This window comes from Aotus nancymaae, unplaced genomic scaffold (genome assembly GCF_030222135.1).
Source record: "Aotus nancymaae isolate 86718 unplaced genomic scaffold, 86718_ANA_hifiasm-v0.15.2.pri h1tg000029l, whole genome shotgun sequence".
NCBI classification, from domain to species: Eukaryota; Metazoa; Chordata; class Mammalia; order Primates; family Aotidae; genus Aotus; species Aotus nancymaae.
In genome coordinates, this window is record NW_026988442.1 from 71,062,329 (window position 1) to 71,082,089 (window position 19,761).

At 32.9% G+C, this 19,761-nt stretch overlaps 1 protein-coding gene across 1 annotated transcript in view; it reads left to right on the plus strand.

Moving 5' to 3' along the window:
- The window catches only part of LRP1B (LDL receptor related protein 1B), a 1,560,879-nt gene that overhangs the window by 888,753 nt on the left and 652,365 nt on the right, over positions 1–19,761 (plus strand). Inside the window, exon 22 of the mRNA XM_064382912.1 lies at positions 14,242–14,424. Within this exon, the coding sequence (XP_064238982.1) occupies positions 14,242–14,424 (183 nt within the window). The remainder of the gene's footprint in view (positions 1–14,241; positions 14,425–19,761) is intronic.

Sequence of the window (19,761 nt, forward strand, 5' to 3'; positions counted from 1 at the left end):
ATATAGACTGTCACTACACTTTTTTGGGAAGTTTCAATTATATTTCACCCATGAAAAAAGCCATTTCTGAAATAAACCTGTACAAATTGTTCAGTATCTTTAGAGAGCTATTTCTCCAGGTAAATTCTATTCAGATTATAACAATTTACACCAAATAGGCTGGGCACCATGGCTCATCCCTGTAATCCCAGCACTTTGGGAAGCTGAAGCAGGCAGATCACTTGACGTCAGGAGTTCCAGACCAGCATGGCCAACATGGTGAAATCCTGACTCTACCAAAAAATGCAAAAATTAGCTGGTCATAGTGGCATACCTATAGTCCCAGCTACTCTAGAGGCTGAGGTGCAAGAATCACTTGAACCTGGGAGGTAAAAGTTGCAGTGAGCTGAAATTGCACCACTGCACTCCAGCCTGGGTGACAGATTAAGACCCTGTCTCAAATAAATAAATAAATAAATAAAATTGCACCAAATAATTCAGCATGTACTCAGTGAAAAAAGAAACGTGTTTTTACTAAAAAAGATTTTATGCAAACTTTATAATTGCACCTAAAAGTAACTCAAATGTTTCTTAAAATTTGGATTTTCTTATTTTAAAGGGACATCTGACCCTGGTTTATTGTCATTGTTCTTTAATACCTTCATTTTAACTATCTGAAAAGGGAATATTTATTGCCTGCTGTACTAAGTGAACACTCTGAATAATGCTGGGTCATATGTAACCTCTTATTTACATAGTAAATGCATTTTAAATGCAAATACAAAATTAAGCATGTATTGACCTATAATTTTAATTTATTATAAATAATATTTAACAAGTTTCTAAATCTACTTGGCAGCTAATTGTGTAATATTATTAATATACATGCTCACATGCTCTTATTCTTCTGTTTTAACTGTTTTTTGTTGTTTGTTTGTTTTGCTTCTGCTTTGGAAACTTCTCCTTCGGCTTTTTCTTCATGCATTCATTTGTTCATTCATTCATTCATTCATTCATTTTCCTCACTAATTTCTTGTTCCCAGATCTAAGAAGAAAACTAGAATAACATGATTTTGTGTTTGTACCTTTACAGTTAAGTGGGATATTTGATACTGTGAATGCACAGTAAATAATTGTTGAAGAAAATAATATATTTCTTGGACACAAAATTTGATTAGACTCTCAGAATCCATCCCTCATTTGTTCTGTCTTATATAAGTAGTACGTTTTTCTCTTTTCTTATCTTAGCTCCAGATCATAGAGTTTATTGCCATGATAATACATAAGACTAATTGTATCAATCAAGTTATGTACATTTCTTAGTACAATGTAATCATTTTAATTTATTCAATAAATACTGGAAATTTTAGCACAGGATTCAATAATATGGAACTGGCAGGCTGTCTTCCTGATCTTTGTTGTTGTTGATTTATTTTTTTGGTAATCTTTACCCATTAAATAATAAATTTCAGAAAGATAGAAAACATTTTAAATCTTTCTGTATCTATTATTTAGCTCTAAGTGCCTGTGAGAAGATATTATTGGTGATAATATGGGGAAAGAAAAAGGAGTTACTCTATGTTAGTGACTCAAAATTGTCAGACATTTTATATTTGTTACTTCATTTAATCTTCGCAGTAAGTACTATTCAGAGAGGTTTAGATGCTTTCCCAAGATTATACAGCTGAAGTTTCAAAGACTGACTGTTCTTTATTCCTACATCCAGTCATCTGTTTCTGCAGCAATGGAATATAATCTCTTTTTCCCCTAACTTTCTGTGAATTAACATTTAAATGAACCCCCAGTAAGTGCTACCATGCTCTCAATTGCATATTCAGTTTCAATTAAAGATGACAAAAGAAAGGCATTTCTACTTACTACAGATCACTGAAATAAAATTTCACAAAGGGCACTGGAAAGGATCTAGGTCCTTACATTAAATAGTTAGAACATGTCTATCTGTCTCTCTTTTTTGTTTCTGTTCTCCTTTACTTTTCACAATTCACCTTAATAAAATAGATTCTAGGACTTTTTCATTGCAATAGTTGTGGACATTCTCATACTATTTTTTTCAGTACACACAAAGACCATATTTGCCTTTCTTAAAAGGTTTATCTCATACATTAAAAAAATAGGAAGCTGAAAGAAAATCAAGATCATTTAGTTCAGTTATTTTATTGTGTAGATGAGGAAAAGGTCTCAGCAAGCTGAAATCTTATCCTTCTGATTATGTAATAGTAACCAAAACATTTATGTTGCTTCCTGGAAGGAGCTGATGGCATCCTGTGTTAGAGATGTTGATTGAGACAATGACTTTTGAATCATAAGGACATTTTTAGGGGAGATTCTCGCTTCAAACAATTATGCTATGTTCTTTGTGGAAAATCAAGATCTACCAAAAAGGAACCAATGTTTTATCAAGGGAAGTTGTATCCACTCAAAGCAGTACAGCTATCAAAACTTGATTTTTAACTGAAAACTGAGATTACATATTTAGGCATAGAAAGAATGTAAATTAAAATAAACATGTTTTGACTTTCAATCTATATTATACCCTAGCTCAGCTAAACAATCATCTTTAGCAGCAGAATTTAATCCTTATCATATAGAAAACAAGATACCAATAAATACTATACACAAATACAAATAGTGACTCAGTCATCACTTCTGTTTCTTTCATGAGAACATTGTTTTAATTGTGCTAAAATACACATAGCACAAAATCTACCATCTTAAAGATTTTAAGTGCACATTTCAGTGGTATTAAGTACAGCCATATTGTTGTACAAGCATCAACACCCATTCTTATCTAGAACTCTTGTCATCTGGCAGAACTGTAACTCTACCCATTAAACAATAATTACCTATTCTTCCTTCTCTCTAGTCCCAGGAAACCACCATTCTACTTTTTGTGTCTATGCTTTTTATAACTCTAAGCATCTAATATAAGTGGAATCTTACAGTATTTGTTTTGATTTGTGACTGATTTATTTTACTCAGCATAATGTCACCAAGTTTCTTCCATATGGTAGCATATGTCCGTATTTCCTTCCTTTATTAAGTCCTGAATAATCAGAAGGGACTTCTATCATTTTACCATTTGTTTCTTATATACCCTTTAGTATTTTTTGTTCCTCAATTCCTGCATTACTGCCCTTTTTATGTTTAGTTGACATTTTGTGATGAAATGTTTAAATTTCTTTCTCATTTGCTTTTGTGTATATTCTATAGCTATTATCTTTGTGGTTATCATGGGATTAAAACACTTGACATCCTAAGTTATAAGACTCTAATTTGTATTTATAGCAGTTTAACTTCAATAACATACAAAAAATCTGCTTCTTTACATCTCTGTCTCTACTCTTTTCAGTTACTGATGTCACAAAAACCACATCCTTATATTAGATAGGTGCAAAAGTAATTGCAGTTCTTACCTTTGCTTTTAATGGCAAAAACCGCAATTACTTTTGTACCAACCTAATACATTATGTGTCTGAAACATAAACTAATATATATTTTTTAAAATGCAATAGTCTTTTATGTAGAAAACAAAATTTGAGTTGCAAACAAAAGATACAATAATACTAGCTTTTAGAATAATTTTTTTTCTAAGTTAGTTTTTTACATCTTGTAGGAAACAAGAAGTATGGCACAAGCCACTGTTAAAATAATACTAGACTTTGTAATTGCCCACATATTTACCTTTCTTGTGATTTATATTCCTTTATACACCTTCAGATTACTCTCTATTGTCCTTTTATTTCACCACAGAACTCCCTTAAGCATTTCCTGCAGGGAAGGTTGAGTGGTAAGGAACTCCCTAAGCTTTTGTTCATCGTCTCATCTGGGAAGGTCTTAATTTCACCCTCCATTTTGAAAGGAAGTTTTGCCAGATATAGGATTCTTAGATGACAGGATTTTGTTTCTTTTCTTTTTTTTCTTTTCTTTTCTTTTTTCTTTTTTTTTTTTTTAAGATGGAGTCTCCCTCTGTCATCCAGGTTGGAGTGCAGTGGCACAATCTCAGCTCAACCTCCACCTCCCAGGTTCAAGCAATTCTACGGCCTCAGCTTCCCAAGTAGCTGGGAATACACCCAGCTACTTAGTTGTACACCACCAAGCCTGGCTAATTTTAATTGTATTTTTAGTAGGGACAAAATGTCTCCATGTTGACCAGGCTGGTCTCAAACTCTTGACCTCAAGTGATCTGCCCACCTCGACCTCTCAAAGTGCCAGGATTACAGGCATGAGCCATCACGCTCAGGCAGGTTTTTTTTCTTTTGACACTTTGAATTTACACACACACACACACACACATAATCAGTGTGGGTTGATATACATATATATAGGTATATATATGTGTATGTGTGTTGTGTATATATACACTTAACATATCACACATGTATCTATATATATATATGTGTGTGTATATACATATGTCAGCAGATCTATCACCAGAAACTTGGATATACATATCAGCCCACACTGCCATCCAAGTTTCTAATGAGAAATCTGCTGATAATCTTAATGAGAATCTTTTGTATGTCATAAGTATCTTCTCTCTTGCCACTTTCAAGATGTTCTCTTTTTCGTTAGTTAGTTTGCTGATAATGTGACTTGGTGTGGATTTCTTTGAGGTCATCCTACTTGGGGATGGTTGAGCTTCTTGGATGTATATATTTATTTATTTTATTAAACTTTAAAGTTTTCTTTAAATATTCTCTGAACCTTCGCTCTTCTTCTAGAAAATTTATATATTGCTCTTCTTCATGGTATCCTGTAAGTCTTTATGATGTGTTCAATTTTCTTTGACTTTTTTCTCTCTTTTCCACAGATCCGTAAGTTCCATTGTCCTGTCTTCAAGTTTGACTGATTTTTCTTCTTCCAGCTCAAATCTGCCTTTGAATCTCTCTGGTGAATTTTTCATTTTAGTTATTGTACTTTTCATCTCCAGATTTTTTTGGTTTATTTTTAGGCTTACCTCTTTATTGATATTTCATTTGTTCATCCATTGTTTCTTGACTTTCTCCACATCTTCTTTGTCTTCTTTAAGAGAATTGTCTTAAACTCTTTGTCTAGTAGATCCACCATTAGATCTTTGTCAGGGATACTTTTCAATGGTATATTTTGTTTTCTTTGAATCATATGCTCTTGCTTCTTTGCATGCCTTGTGATTTTTGTTTTTGTTGTTGAAAACTAGAAATTTGAATCTAATAATGTGATAACTCTGGAAATCAGATTCTTCCCCTTAAATTTCTGTAGGTTGTCTCTGTGCCAAAGATTAGCCTTGGGTATAAACTTAAGGTCTTTTCAGGTCTTTCTTAGCCTGTGACTTTCCTTTGTTATACACAGTAACTTTCTAATTTCTGTATAAGTGGTTGTGTTTTAATGTCCTAGTCTTTTATATCTAGCTCCCAAAAGGGGAGCTGAATAAAATGAAATGAAATAAAGTGGGCACTGGCTCTTAAAATTCCCTAGTAGCCACTTCAACTAGAGATGGAGGGACTTGTAACCATGGAGAGAGGTAGAATGACAATGGCCATCACCTTTTTGCAACTTTGAGATCAGTGACAACAGTCAATAATCAAAGCACAGATCCCAGAATTTGGAGGGCAGACTAGATCACACAAGCTGTGTGCAAGCTGCTCCAGGAACCCATGCCTGATTGTTTGCCATAGGACTGGGGTTTGAGGGATTCATAGATGTGACTGTGCATAAGCACATTCTTTCTACATAATAACGTTTGACATTACTTTTAAAGATCAAATTAAATAATATTATCTTTTCTTCATTTTTTTTTTCCCTAGAAAATGTTTGCTATCACTAAGCACACTGGTAAACCAAGCAGTAATTTCAAAATGTAGACTATCCACATTGCAATTTGTTTTACTTAATATTTGATAACTAACATATCTGTTAAGTTCATTGGTTAATATGGTGAATGGGAAACTAGATTTCTCAATTACCTTACATAGCCAATTCAGCAGAATAATGCATCTCTTCACTTATATTTAGATAATGTAAGACTTCATCATTCTTTTGATACCTACATTTTAAATGAAATGTTCATGGTGTTCTAGATGTCAAAACTTAAAATTTTAATGATCTAAATCATGTAGATTTTGCTTCAAAAATACTTTAACTTACTAGGGTGATATTTAGAACTCTACATTGAAACTTCTTTTTAACTTATTCTTTGAATTTCTCTGTATTTTTAACACTAAAGATAATTCAACTTCTGCCTAGTTCTCCACACATTCTTTTCCATTCCCTTCTATTAAACTTTTCTAACTGACTCAGACAGTAAACATATATTATATAAAGATTTGAAATCTTGTATTTTTTTTTTTTTACTAAAATTATCATTAATTACTAAAGTCTATGTACTCATGAAGAATTTTGATGGTTTCATCCAATATCTCACCAGGATGATCTCTGTGGTGGCTACATAAAAGGAGGTAAAAGAAGTTTGTTGAAGTTAAAGGGAAAACACAAAAACCATGCTCTGGACGTGTGTGTGAGGTTAAAGATGAGGAAGTGACATGTGAATAATAAACCAAGAGACATGGCAAATCCAGATGACCTATAGGCCATCATAAAGGTCCAATGGGAAAAGCTGATTTAAGAAGAAAGATCTAGGCTTGATGTCATTATTAGTTCACAGCAAGTAGGCAGCATCCCCAAAGGAGTTTATCCCACATTACATAGAAAAGAGCAGGACAGTGTACCCTCCCCCATCCCAACACAAACCAATTAAATAAAAGTTTTATTAAACTTTAAAGTTTTCTTTAATAAGCATCTGTCTTCTGAGGATCTCTAGAAACTGAGGGCAGGCTAAACTCCTTAGGGAGATACTAAGGTTCCCCCCAGACAGGAACAGGCAAAGGTATGTCCACATTCTGTTGGTTAATAGAATGAGGCTATGACTGTGCTGCCAGATCAGCTTCTGAGTAGTGTCAGGGCTGGAGAAGAAGGTCTGGAGAAGAAATTTGAAGGAAAAGGCTGCCTTAGGTGCAGGAATTATTAATACATAGTGATTCACAGAAAAGCTAAGAACAGAGCAGGGACTGACACATGGTGATTATAACACGGAGCTCTGTGCACATCCAATATACAGTGCTTTTTACTTTTCAAAGCACTTTACAATGAATGACAAGTTAAAGGTATAAACTCCATTAAAATAACAGAAAAAGAAAAAGACTTTTCCCTCAGGTTGGGCTCACAATTTAAATATTCCTTTATATTTGCAGCATCATTCTTAGCTATTTTCTAAGGGGGCTTTAACAATTTTTATATACCAAAAAGTATATTTTGAATAAAAATATTTATAGCATACATACAATTTTTACAATACTATTTTCATTTTTTTTAACATTAGGAAGAAAACAGGTTTTTTTTTCTGTCACTGTGCAGTTGCTATTCTTCTAACTACAAATATTTAGTCACAGCGAATTCATTTAAATATTAGGATAAATTCTACAGTTGCCACATTTCCTTCAGGGCTCTGTATTTATTTATTTATCAGATTCCCCAAATTGTATGCTTGGTTTAAATAGCTTCAGGGTAAAAATTCAATAAAATTGAATTAGTTAAAAATATAACTGGTATCAGCAACATGAAAACATAACAGTAAAACAGCATGCACATATACATATAAATAGTAATCATTTTAACACTCCATTGGGACAAGCCATATTACAAAGATAGATTGTGTTCCAAGCCCTGAAGCTTAGAAAACTAGGACTCTGGGAAACCACACAGGCTTGGAACTCAAGTTGGAATGGTCATCACAGGCTCTTCAGAGTAGCTCTCCATCCAGAGGAAAATCAACAACAGTTAACAGAGGTGATTTCAAATTTGGCAAGAAGCTCAAGATAAAACAAAACCTCATGACTTTTTTTCTGTTTTCTGGCAGAAGAGGATAACATTCCTAAATATCAACAGCCACTCAAACCTAAAAAAACCTAAAAGATATTGAGAAATGAGTTTGAGATATTTTTAATGTATAGTGAGGGAATAGAATGAGAAGTGAGAAGGAAAACTCTGTGTGTGCGTGTGTGTGTGTGTGTGTAGTAGTAGTAGTCTATCTGACTGTGGTATAAACTTTAAGTGTCTAAGCAGATAAAATAGATGCATATACATAAACCCTTGTAAATCTGAAGGTTCTTGGAGATTTTATTCTATTTATTGTTTAAATGCTCTCAAAGTGATCTACATAAACTGCAAGTCTCATTCCATCAGAATCTAGTTGTAGTCTTTCCGTGGTTCCCAAATGCCTATAATGTTATATCCAAGACATTAGCACAACATACAAGAACTTTCAAGCTCTAGCTCTTACTCACCAACCTAGCTTTCTCTTTCTCCCCTATTCTGCTCACACACTACACAAAATTTTATTAATACTGCTGGCTTTGTTCAGAAAATCTTTTGTTCCACTTAACTTTTCCTTCTGCCTGACTCTTAATTCTGACCCAGAGCTCTTCTTATTTTCTGTCATAAAAATACCTAGTATGAAATCCCCAAGTCCAGGACAGCTTTCCCCTCTATATGTTCTCTTGGCATTCTTCTCTCATACCACAGCACTTAAGACCTTGCTTTGTAACTGCTTACTAGCCAACTGATTTGAATAATCACTATTCTCCAATCTTTTCAAAGTCAAAAAAATATGCCCTCCATATTGCATCTGAACTCAATTGAAAGCCACTTATCTGGCTTTTCTACCTCTTTCTACTCAAGTCTCATAAAATCCATGTTTTCAGACAGCAGCTCGGAAAACTTTCAGCAATGTAAATTAACTATAGCACTATCACTTCTCTGCTTAAAAATCGCTAATTGATACCTATTGTGCTTATCCTAGAATAATTTTTGATAAATCTCTGCAAGAGTCAGTCCCTGCCTACCTCTCAGGTCTCCTTTCACTCACCTCCTACCATTATATACATGTTTCTTTTTCTGTAAAAATTAAGTTCTTTCCTGCTTTGAGGTCTTTGGAATTGCTATTCCCTCTGTGTGTTCTTTGTCCTAACATTTTCATGGCTAGCTCTTTCCCATCATTTTGGTCTCACTCAAGTGTCACCTTCTGTAATCAACCTTTTTAATATTTTCCCTATAACTAAGTCACTCCCGATGGCAGTCATCAATGACATTGACAAAGTTTTTTATTTATTCTCTTTTCTGGGCCCATTGTAAGGTTGTACTTCCTGGGGCGTTTGTGGTTGAGTGGGACTAATATGATGGTGCCCCACCCAATGTGACTAGGTTTGGCCAATGAATTGTGATCAGAAATGATGTATCTTCCTTTTACATCTGATATGAGACCATCCAGAACCCTCTGACAGCTACAAACATTCAAGTTGGTCTCTTATTCATCAGCTTGGGTCTTTGAATTACCACCACAGGGATACCCCACCTGGTATTCCACAATACAGATGTCAAATGAGTTGTAATTAAGTTGTATATATTTTTAAGATACAGTGATTTTTGTATTGGTCTGTTATCACAGCATAACCAGTCTATTATTCTCTGTTATACCCTCTATAATATTATTCTGATCTGTTTTCTTCACAGCACTTATGACTTTCTTAACTAATTTAGTTTATTTCTTGTATCATTATTCATTAATTACATAAGATATAATATAACCAAGTTTTATGAGAATGAGTTTCTGTCTTATTCCTTGCTATATCCCAGTGCCTAAAAATGCCTACCATGTTGTAATACTAGTCTGCCTCACACAACTGGTAATTTATTGATCTTTTCCTGAAAGAACAAATTGTATCATGATCTTACAATAGCATAAAATAAATGATAAATTTTATTAGAAAACAGTCTGAATAGCAGTGATTTAAATATAAAAATTAATGAGTTTATAAATGCTTTTTTATTATATGAATGAATTATATTTTTGTTCTTGAGGCTTTATATGAGAAAAGCCTCAAGAAAAGAAGTTGAAAATGGTATAAGAAGAAAACTGAGCAGACTCTAAAATTTAATTATGTGGGTTTGAATCTCATCTCTGCTACTTATCATTTGCATAACTATAGGAATATTAATCATTTCTGTAAAATGGGATGCTTTCAATAGGCAATTCCGTTTATTTATCTGAGACAGAGTCTTTCTGTCACCCACGCTGGAGTGCAGTAGCATGATCTTGGCTCATTGCAACCTTCACCTCCTGGGTTCAAGTGATCCTCATGCCTCAGCCTCCCAAATAGCTGGGATTGCAGGCATGAGCCACCAAGCCTGGCTAATTTTTGTGTTTTTAGTAGAGACAGGGTGTCATCATATTAGCCAGGCTTGTCTCAAACTCTGACCTCAGGTGATCCACATGCCTTGGCCTCTCAAAGTGCTGGGATTACAGGTGTGAGCCACCACAACTGACCACTTATTTGTTTTTTTAATCAAAAGGAGCTGATGGTTTGTCCTTTTTCCACTGGGTTTTAATTCAATCTAATGTAATTGATATAAAGCATAAGCAAAATGGAATGCCATCTAAGCTAATGTATCCATGCAAGGTACACAGGAAGGGAGATAAAGAAACACTCAGAGAAATGTGAGGTCTTGGCATTCCTCTTGAAAACCACCTTGAAAGTCAAGAAAAGCTCTAACTTCCCAACACAGGGAAAATATGCATATCAATAAAAAGCATCATGTGTAATTTCTGAGCTTTTATAAAACCCCTAAAATCCACTCATGAAGTTCCTGAATCTATAGACCCAATCCTAGGTATTTTTAAAGGCTAATTAGTCCTAAAAATCATGGACATTAGCTGGGTGCAGAGGCTGACGCCTGGAATCCCAGCACTTTGGAAGGCTGAGGCGGGAGAATCTCTTGAGGCCAGGAATTCAAGACCAGTCTAGGCAACAAAGTGAGACTCCCATCTATACAGATTTTTTTTTTTTTTTAATTAGCCACACCTGTGGTCCCAGCTACTTGAGAGGCTGAGGTGGGAAAACTGTAGGAGTTCAGGAGGTTGAGGCTGCAGTGAGCCATGATTCTACCACTGTACTCCAGCCTGGGTGACAGAACAAGACCCTGTCTCTAAAACAACAATAATAAAAACAACAAAAATCGTGGACATTAATAGGTGAAGTCCTGAAGACAGGAAGGCAATCCAGGCCGGGGGGAATAATAAAAAGAAGACATTGAGTTGCACATTAGTGATGTGTGTGTGCATTATTACAGAATTGTTATCCTCTTTAGATTTGAAAGTTTACAGTGTTATACTGTATTTTCTTTTCTGGACTATACCCTTGTTTTATGTTACTATGATGCACTTGTTTATGGTGACTGACCCTTAATAGATGTTATACTAGCATACGGATGTTTAGACATGGGTAGCTCAAGGAGGAAAAAAAAGTCCCCAGGGAAATATAACATTTGTATTTATATTTATAAGGTAAATATTTATTTAGAATAAGAAAACAAATGAGTGGATTCACTTATGAAGCACAGATAAATCAAACAATAGCAAGCAAAGCAAATGGAAAAAATCTTAGACAATAACAGCATACTCTCTCTCCTCAAAGATTCTGCTTTGATCTTTATAGGAGGTGCTAATGTATTTGAGCTTGGCCCCATGTAAAGCAGGTAGCAATTGTTAATTTTGCAAGGATGCCAGCCTAAGACTCTCCCCAATTTTTAAGATACTAGATAATATAGGTTTTTATAGAAAATTCTCAGATTTTTAAAAGGCCAATAGTGTGTTTGTCAAATTAAACATACTGAGAAACAGATTCAATATATGAGCTGCCAGTCTTTGGCTTTTATTTTAGAGAGTATAGAAAAATCAATAGATTACACTTTCCAGTCTTTATTAAATATTTGGAATCTCTGATTGGCAATTACCTGAAATACAATTTTTAAATGTTACTGGTTGAGCTCATATTACAAGCTATAAAAGTTAGCTGAGCAAGGGTATGTTTTGTTTTGTTTTCAAGAAAAGTTAAGTAGAAGAAAAAAGAACAAAAATCCCTTTCATTGCGGCATGGAAGGTGACCTCTTCACTGGAGAATGATGCACAGAGCTGAATGGGCCTTGGAGGTCTATCTGAGTTGTCTCTTTTTTCTTTCTGAATATTGAACTAATATAGGATTTTCAAGTTATACCCTAGTCTTAAAGACTTCACAATATCTTGTTTATGAAACCAGTCCCAAAATTATTTTTTACAACTGTTGTACTTATGTCTGTAATATGGTCATCCTTCCATATCCACTGGGGTTTGGTTTCAGGACCCTGAAGATATCAAAATTCAAGAATGCTCAAGTTCCTTATATGAAATGATACAGTGTTTGCATATAACCTGTGCACATCCTCCCATAATATACTTTAAATCATCTCTCTATTACATATAAAACCTAATACAATGTAAATATGATGTAGTTGTTATACTATATTGTTTGTTAATTTTTCTTTTTTATTGTTGCATTATTTCTTATTGTTTTCCTTTTTCCAAATATTTTCCAAGCGCATTTGTTTGAATCAATGGATATATTTTTATATAGGGCACTCTGCAGATACTAAATAAATATGATAGGAAATGATCACATTTTATATATATCTTCCCTTTGAGCATAGACTTTACCATCTTTATTGGTTGCATATGTGTAAACCAAGTATTTTTTTTTTAACCATAAAGATGATATGTCCAAAGTGAGAAGGAGTTAGATAGTTAGAAAACTAGAAAAGGAAAGTTTTTGGTTTTGGAAGGGGATTTAAAGCAAGCCAAAACTAAATGCTTTATTATTGCATATATTTTTAGAAGTACTAACTTTGGAAATTGGTCCTAATAATTTCCTATGAATTATAGTTCATGTTTTCGAATCAACAGAACTTCTTTACACTTGCTTCCACAGGGTTATTTCTCCTTGGTTATTCGAGTTCAACATTACTGCATTAGCAATACTTAGGATGTATGGTCAAGTCCATTTTGTGTATCTTTATAATATTGTATCATCTGACAGATTATAGTTGCTGAAAGTCTTTAAAGAAAAAATAAAGAACTAAATTATATTATAGAAAATAGCAGCAACAAAACTTTGTAATTGAATTAATCCTTTATAGATATCTAATTTAATCCTCGTATCAACCCTGTTGATGCATTCTCACTGAACAAATAGAGGTCTCAAAAGAATAAGTGAGTGCTTTGGTGATATCAGTGTTATTGTTAGCTTTGACCTTAGATTAATCTAACCTTAACTTATAACCATAGATATCTACCAAACCAGCACAAGAAATAATGAGAAATTCACTTGAACCTGCTTCAAATTTAATTGTATAGATCAATTGTTGCTATAGGTAGCTTATATTAACTATATAAGATACACAATAAATTTGTTACATTAAAACTTTGGTCTAAAAATATCTACTAAATATTTATTTTATAATAGTATTTGAAAATACAAATTAATATATCATAATATTAGATGTTAACACAAATTTTAATAAACTGTGGATGAGTTATGTTATTCAATTGTTAAACTGAAAAAACACCTATATCCCAACATTTATATTTTCTTACTTTTATGCTTACCTGCAGAATTTATCCTATATTTTTAATCACCAGATTTGGGACAATAGTGTTATTTGATCTTTGTAATGAATTACTAATTGATAAATTTGAGTGTATAGTATCTCATTAAATTATTACATTTAAGTGTCTATTCTGATTCTAGAATTGAAATCCTACACTCAGTGTTATATTTATTATCTGGTTTTTGTGTGTGTGTGTGTGTGTGTGTATTTCTCAAATTTTTGGATGCTATTCTTCAAAGATTTTGTTAGTCAGAAAGTAATTATTAGTTTTTGGTTATTTGCCTCTTAATAATTTGAAAGAAATTACCTAGAGAAAGATAAGAAAGTCAGCCAAGGTCTTATCATTAAGATTAGAATGCATAACCTCATTTATGTGTCTTAGAGAAAAGCCCTTCAAGGATCTTATCCTTTAGACATGAATAAAAACTACAACAGAATATCCACAAATTACCTTACTTGTTCTTTTCTAATGTACATAGTACTTTCAGAAATTGTAGGGGAGGCAAAAAAAAATCATTCTGTTACTATTAATGTTATTTAAATGAATTAGAAAATACTAGAGTACATTTATAGCTATTAACCATCTAAAGTAAAAATATATTATCTCTAACATTAGAATAATGCCTGAAGAAAGAAAAAAAGTGAAAAGAAAAAACCTTACCATCAAGTAAAATCACAATTTCTCTCCTGTCTTACCCCCCTCTGCTTCTCTCTTCTTCATTTCAAATTAAGAGATTCGTTCTCCTGCTGGTTGTAATGGGAATGAATTTCAATGCCATCCCGATGGTAATTGCATTCCTGATCTGTGGCGCTGTGATGGAGAAAAAGATTGTGAAGATGGTAGTGATGAAAAAGGTTGCAATGGTACCATACGATTGTGTGACCACAAAACCAAGTTTTCCTGTTGGAGTACAGGTAAGTGAACATCGCTTTCAGCTTCTATTGGGGCTCCTTGAGTGTGGAGTTCTTTTGACCCATCCTTAATCTGTTTCTCACCTTTTTAAAAAGTAATCTTATATTTCTGGTAGATGTGCTCACATACTATATGTAACAACAATAGAAGCTAACATTTAGGGAGAACTATCAATGAGGCTAGCATAATTCTGTGAGTGCTCTCTGCATGAATTCATGAGGCAAGGAGAAGTTTTTAACTTGCTCATGTTCACAGAGCCAATATGTCAGACTTGGGATTTTACTTTATTTATTTATTTTTGAAATTTGGGATTTTAAACCAGACAATCTAGAATACAGAATCTGGAAATTCAGAATCTAGAAAGAGACAAGATGCTAAACCAGCTGGTAGCATTCCTCTTTCTGTAGATAAAGCTTCACTCTAAAATTCAAATGAAGATGACTTAGAAAGGAAAGACAGAATTATTTATGTTTATTTTCAACTAATTTCCTAAATTTTACTGTACTATTGCTTAATTCTATTATGAGGAAGATGCTGGCTGCCATTTAAACCTTTTATTTGAGGGTCACTGAGGCCATTATTGTGTTTTATAAAGACATTCTATTACTATGATTGTTTCATTTTGATTTCGTGGGTGTTTGTGTGTGTGTATGTGTGTACACATAGAAAACCAAAATGGAAAAGTCATACTAATAGAATATCTTTATTCTACTATATTTTATTACATATTCTAGGTTCCAGTTGAAATGATAAATTTATTTTCTTCCCTCTTTATGCCAGATGATATGTTGAAGTTTAGAGAAAAGTAGATTACAATGAGCTATTGTTGTGTAATTTGTGAAATGATTGGGATCATCCTCCAAATAACCCATGGAAAGAATTTTCTATATATTTCAGGATATCATCTCTGGAATCTCTCTTTGATGTGAAATTGTTTTTCAGTTGCTTAATCATGAAATCTTAGTGATTTCTTTTGCTCCCTATATTTACATATTCCAAACAAAAAGTACAAATGAGAATTTGCAGAGGGTGTAAGCAAACGCTGTGAAAACCACATGGTTGATGTGCATTTAAAGGTATAAAAAGGTACTTTATTTATTTTATTTTTTATTTTATTTATTTATTTATTTATTTATTTTGGAGACAGGAGTCTCATTCTGTCGCCCAGGCTGCAGTGCAGTGACACGATCTCAGCTCACTGCAACCTCTGCCCCCTGAGTTCAAGCAATTCTCTACGTCACACTCCCGAGTAGCTGGCATTACAGGTGTGTGCCACCATGATCGTCTAATTTTTGTAGTTTTTTTAGTAGAGACAGAGTTTCCCCATCTTGGCCAGGCTGGTCTTGAACTCCTGTCCTCATGATCCACCTGCCTCGGCCTCCCAAAGGCTGGGATTACAGGCGTGAGCCACTGTGCCGGGTCTTTTTTTTCTTTTCTTAAATATGCCTCTTGGTTATAATTAATGATTCAAATAAGAAATAAGAAAAATAAATGCAAGCTAACATAGGTAGAGATAAATACATATTCCTGGAGCCTATTCCTAGCAAGATAATTGTGTTTCCAAAATGTTTTTTTTTTCAATAATATTTTTCACAGTTATGTGACTCTCTTCAATTGTTATATAAGGAGTCATAATTTTAGGGTTATTTGTTAGAAAAATGTAGTTTTAAGTTTAGAAATGGTCTTTTTGGAACATATATTAATTGAAAATTAATAGATGAATGATTGTAAAATGAATGAATTACTGATGTCATAAATAGATTTTGTTTAATAGGATAATCTTAATGCTAAAGAACCAATTATTTGACTCAAGTTCACATACTTCAAAGCATATATTGTGTATATTTTCCCCATATAATTTCTGGCATTTTCCTGATTGTATTAATCTTAAAACATAGCAGCTAACAGTCTTTAAAACATACATGAAAAAGAAAGTGGCAAAGTTTTGTGAAAACAAAATATAAAACAATATGGAAAATCCTGAGTTTTAACTACTTGGATATGCTATTAAAACAAATTTAGATGCAAAACATAAAACCAGGCTGTAATTTTTCTATACAGAAATAAATTATAAAGAGATTCACAGTAATGTAAATTCTCAAAGCTATGTATTAGCAAAAACTGGTTTGAACTTTCTGTTGTGAAAAAATAAATATGCGGCAAAAGCATATAAGCAATAAATATTAGGATTAAGTAAATTTAACAGAATATTTTTAGTGTTTGTGATTTATTTTAAAATATATATTCATATTTTGCAATGAGCACTTATAAAACAACATCCTGTGAATATACTTTAACATAAAAATAAATCTGAAGAATGATGAGCATGGCTCATTAATAAGGTTTTTAAATTTCTATATATTTGGAGAACTGAATTCTATGAGACAATTTTATGTGTATTGACTTGAGATTTGGATTATCTATTTAAGAATGCTCTTAATTAAACCTCAGATGTTTCTACCAAATAGTTTTTAGGTAAGCAAAAATTTAATGTAAAATAGAACTGTGATAAAACATATGTTGCAATTTAAAAGGAAAAAGTGAAAGATAATAATTTAACCATCCATCTGCTTCTGATTTAATCTGTGGTTTGGATATAGTAAACCACAAATTATCCAACTTTGGAAGAGTTGCACAATTACAAAGTCACATTTATGATAGACTTCTGTGAACATTTCAGTCATTAAAGTGAACCACAAACATAAGTAAATGTTTAAAATATGTATTCATCTGTAAAACTTCTGATATTTTTTCATTTACTTTAAATTATCGGTTTGACAAGCTATAAGACCTTCAAACTACCCACAATGTTCAATCCAGAGTTCATGATTATTTTCAAAGATTTTTAAAATGTTAGCTTGAACATTAGAAGTTTTCAGGCTAGTTAATTTATATATGGTAGTTATAATAGCTTTTTTATACATAAATTTTCATCTATTGGTCTTTAAACGTAGACACATTAATAAGGTTTTTAAATTCCTATAAAGAAAAGAATGAGAGCTAACTTCAAGTACAATAGAACAGTCATCATTTAAGAGCTTCTAATCTCAAAGGACCTATTTTTGACCAATAATTGCATTGTGCCACATCTGTTCTCTTACACTCCAGACTAACAAATAGCAGTTGTATTATAACTGGGGAAAAGGAAAGTGAATTTTCGGTCACTCCATCATGGAAAAGAAACTCAGAAATGCCCTTCTTTAGATTAGAAAAATAAAAGAGAAGTTTGATATTACGTAGTGATGACAAGGTAACGGGGAAATAGGCCCTCCAGCTGCTTATAGGAAAGTAAATTTAATCTTTCTGTCCTACTTCTAGAAATTTATGTAAAGAAGAGTAGGATTGTATAAGGTTATATATGTATAAAGATATTCAATGAGACATTTTATTTTAATAGTAAAAAATTAGAAACAATATATTGCCTATCAGTAGTGACAGTAATAATAAATAGCTGTGTGTTCACATAAGTACTCTAATGTCATTAAGACAATGAAAAAGGAATTCATTTGAAGGTGAGATTTCAAGTTTACACTCTGAACTTTCTCTCCGCTTCTCTGTTTTCACTTCTCAACACACAAAAGTGATGATAAAATATAACAGGATAAAATAAGGGAGATACTGCCTTATGAACAAAAAATATATATCTCTGAGTAACAGAAATATAGTACAGTATCAAATGGTGTGCCGAGCTAAAGCTAAGTACTTTATTGGGTTGGGTATGTAGGCTAGCAGAAATGAACAGTTGCTCAGATCTTAGGGTCAATAGAAATAAAGCTGTCCCCTGTGAAGCTGGGATCTGGAGGCAGGCATTACTGGAAATCAGAACCTGAAAAGAAATCCATTTGCTTTTGAAAGGAGAGTTGACAAAATATATGTATCACTGCTAGTTGCTGCCAGGGGTAGTTACCTAAATGAAGTCCTCTGCCTAAAGAGATGGGAGGACACAGTTACGGCAATTGAGCCTAACTTCTGTCTGGCTTAAAGATTGAATCTAATAAAAGTCCAATATTGTTTGGGGATAGAATCTCATTGTGTATATATATATATACGTATACTTATATATACACATATGTATACATATATATATATATCTATATATGTTGTATTTCTGAACCAAGAGTGCTGGAAATAATGGGGTGGGCCAAAGTCAAAATAGCAGTACCTGTAGATAGGGACAATTGATTTCATAAAGTCAGAGAGAAAAATGAAAGTTCTGATCCAAATGAGATTACACACCAGAATTGTAACATACATGAAGAAAGCTATCTCATCAAAATCAGTCATTACAAAATGAATTATTCATGATTAAATGAAAATAAGCAATATGTCTGAAAAATAAGTTTACAATAAGTATGTTGAGATCCTCAAGAAAAAGAAATAAAAACTAATACTCCTAAAATGACTAAGAATTCAGCACAGATATGACAAGCAGAATAATTGCAATAGGAAAAGGTGGAGAATGAGACTGTCTTCTTTAAGGCTGCTATAACAAATTATCATAAACTGGGTTGCTTAAACCACAAACATTCATTTCTCATGGTTCTAGAGACTGAGATGTCCACGATCAAGAACTGGCAAATCTGGTGTCTGTTTAAGACATTCTTCCCGGTTTGCAGATGGCAATCTTCTTATGATATGCGAGCACCACTCTCATAGCTGATTAACTCCCAAAGGCCTCACCTCCCAGTGCCATCACACTGGGATTAGGATTTCAACATGAATTTTGTTGGGACACAAACATTCACTCCATAACACCTATAAGAAAAATGTGGTTCAAAACCACAGTGGGATTATATTCTTTCAACATCAGTTGCTTGATAATAAATGAGCCCAGTAATGCCCATGTTGATGAGAGTAGAGGAAGAAGACACGTTGCTTTCAATGGAGATTGGTGAATCTCTATGGAAAGCAATGTATTTCAATGCTTACAATATGTCTACAATTACACACACGATTCCACCTCTAAATATTTATCATATAGATATATTCATGCATTTGAGGAGTGAGATGTACAAAGATATTTAAAGCTTTATTAAATGTTTCATAAAATTAAACTAATACACATATACATATACTCTTCCATGTACACCAAAGTTATTGAAAACTCTTTCAAATTTGACGATTATGTTAGGTTCCAAAGAAATCTTAAAGTATTTCAAATAATTGGCAATTTACAAAAAGCATTCTTTACACACAAAACAAATTAGAAATCTGCAGCAGAATGATTTTTAAAAAATGTATTTGACTTCAAAACAATCAATGTTTTAAGAAACCATAATACATATGCTTAAATATTTAGAACTGAATGAAATGGGTAGTACTATACATCAAAATGTTTA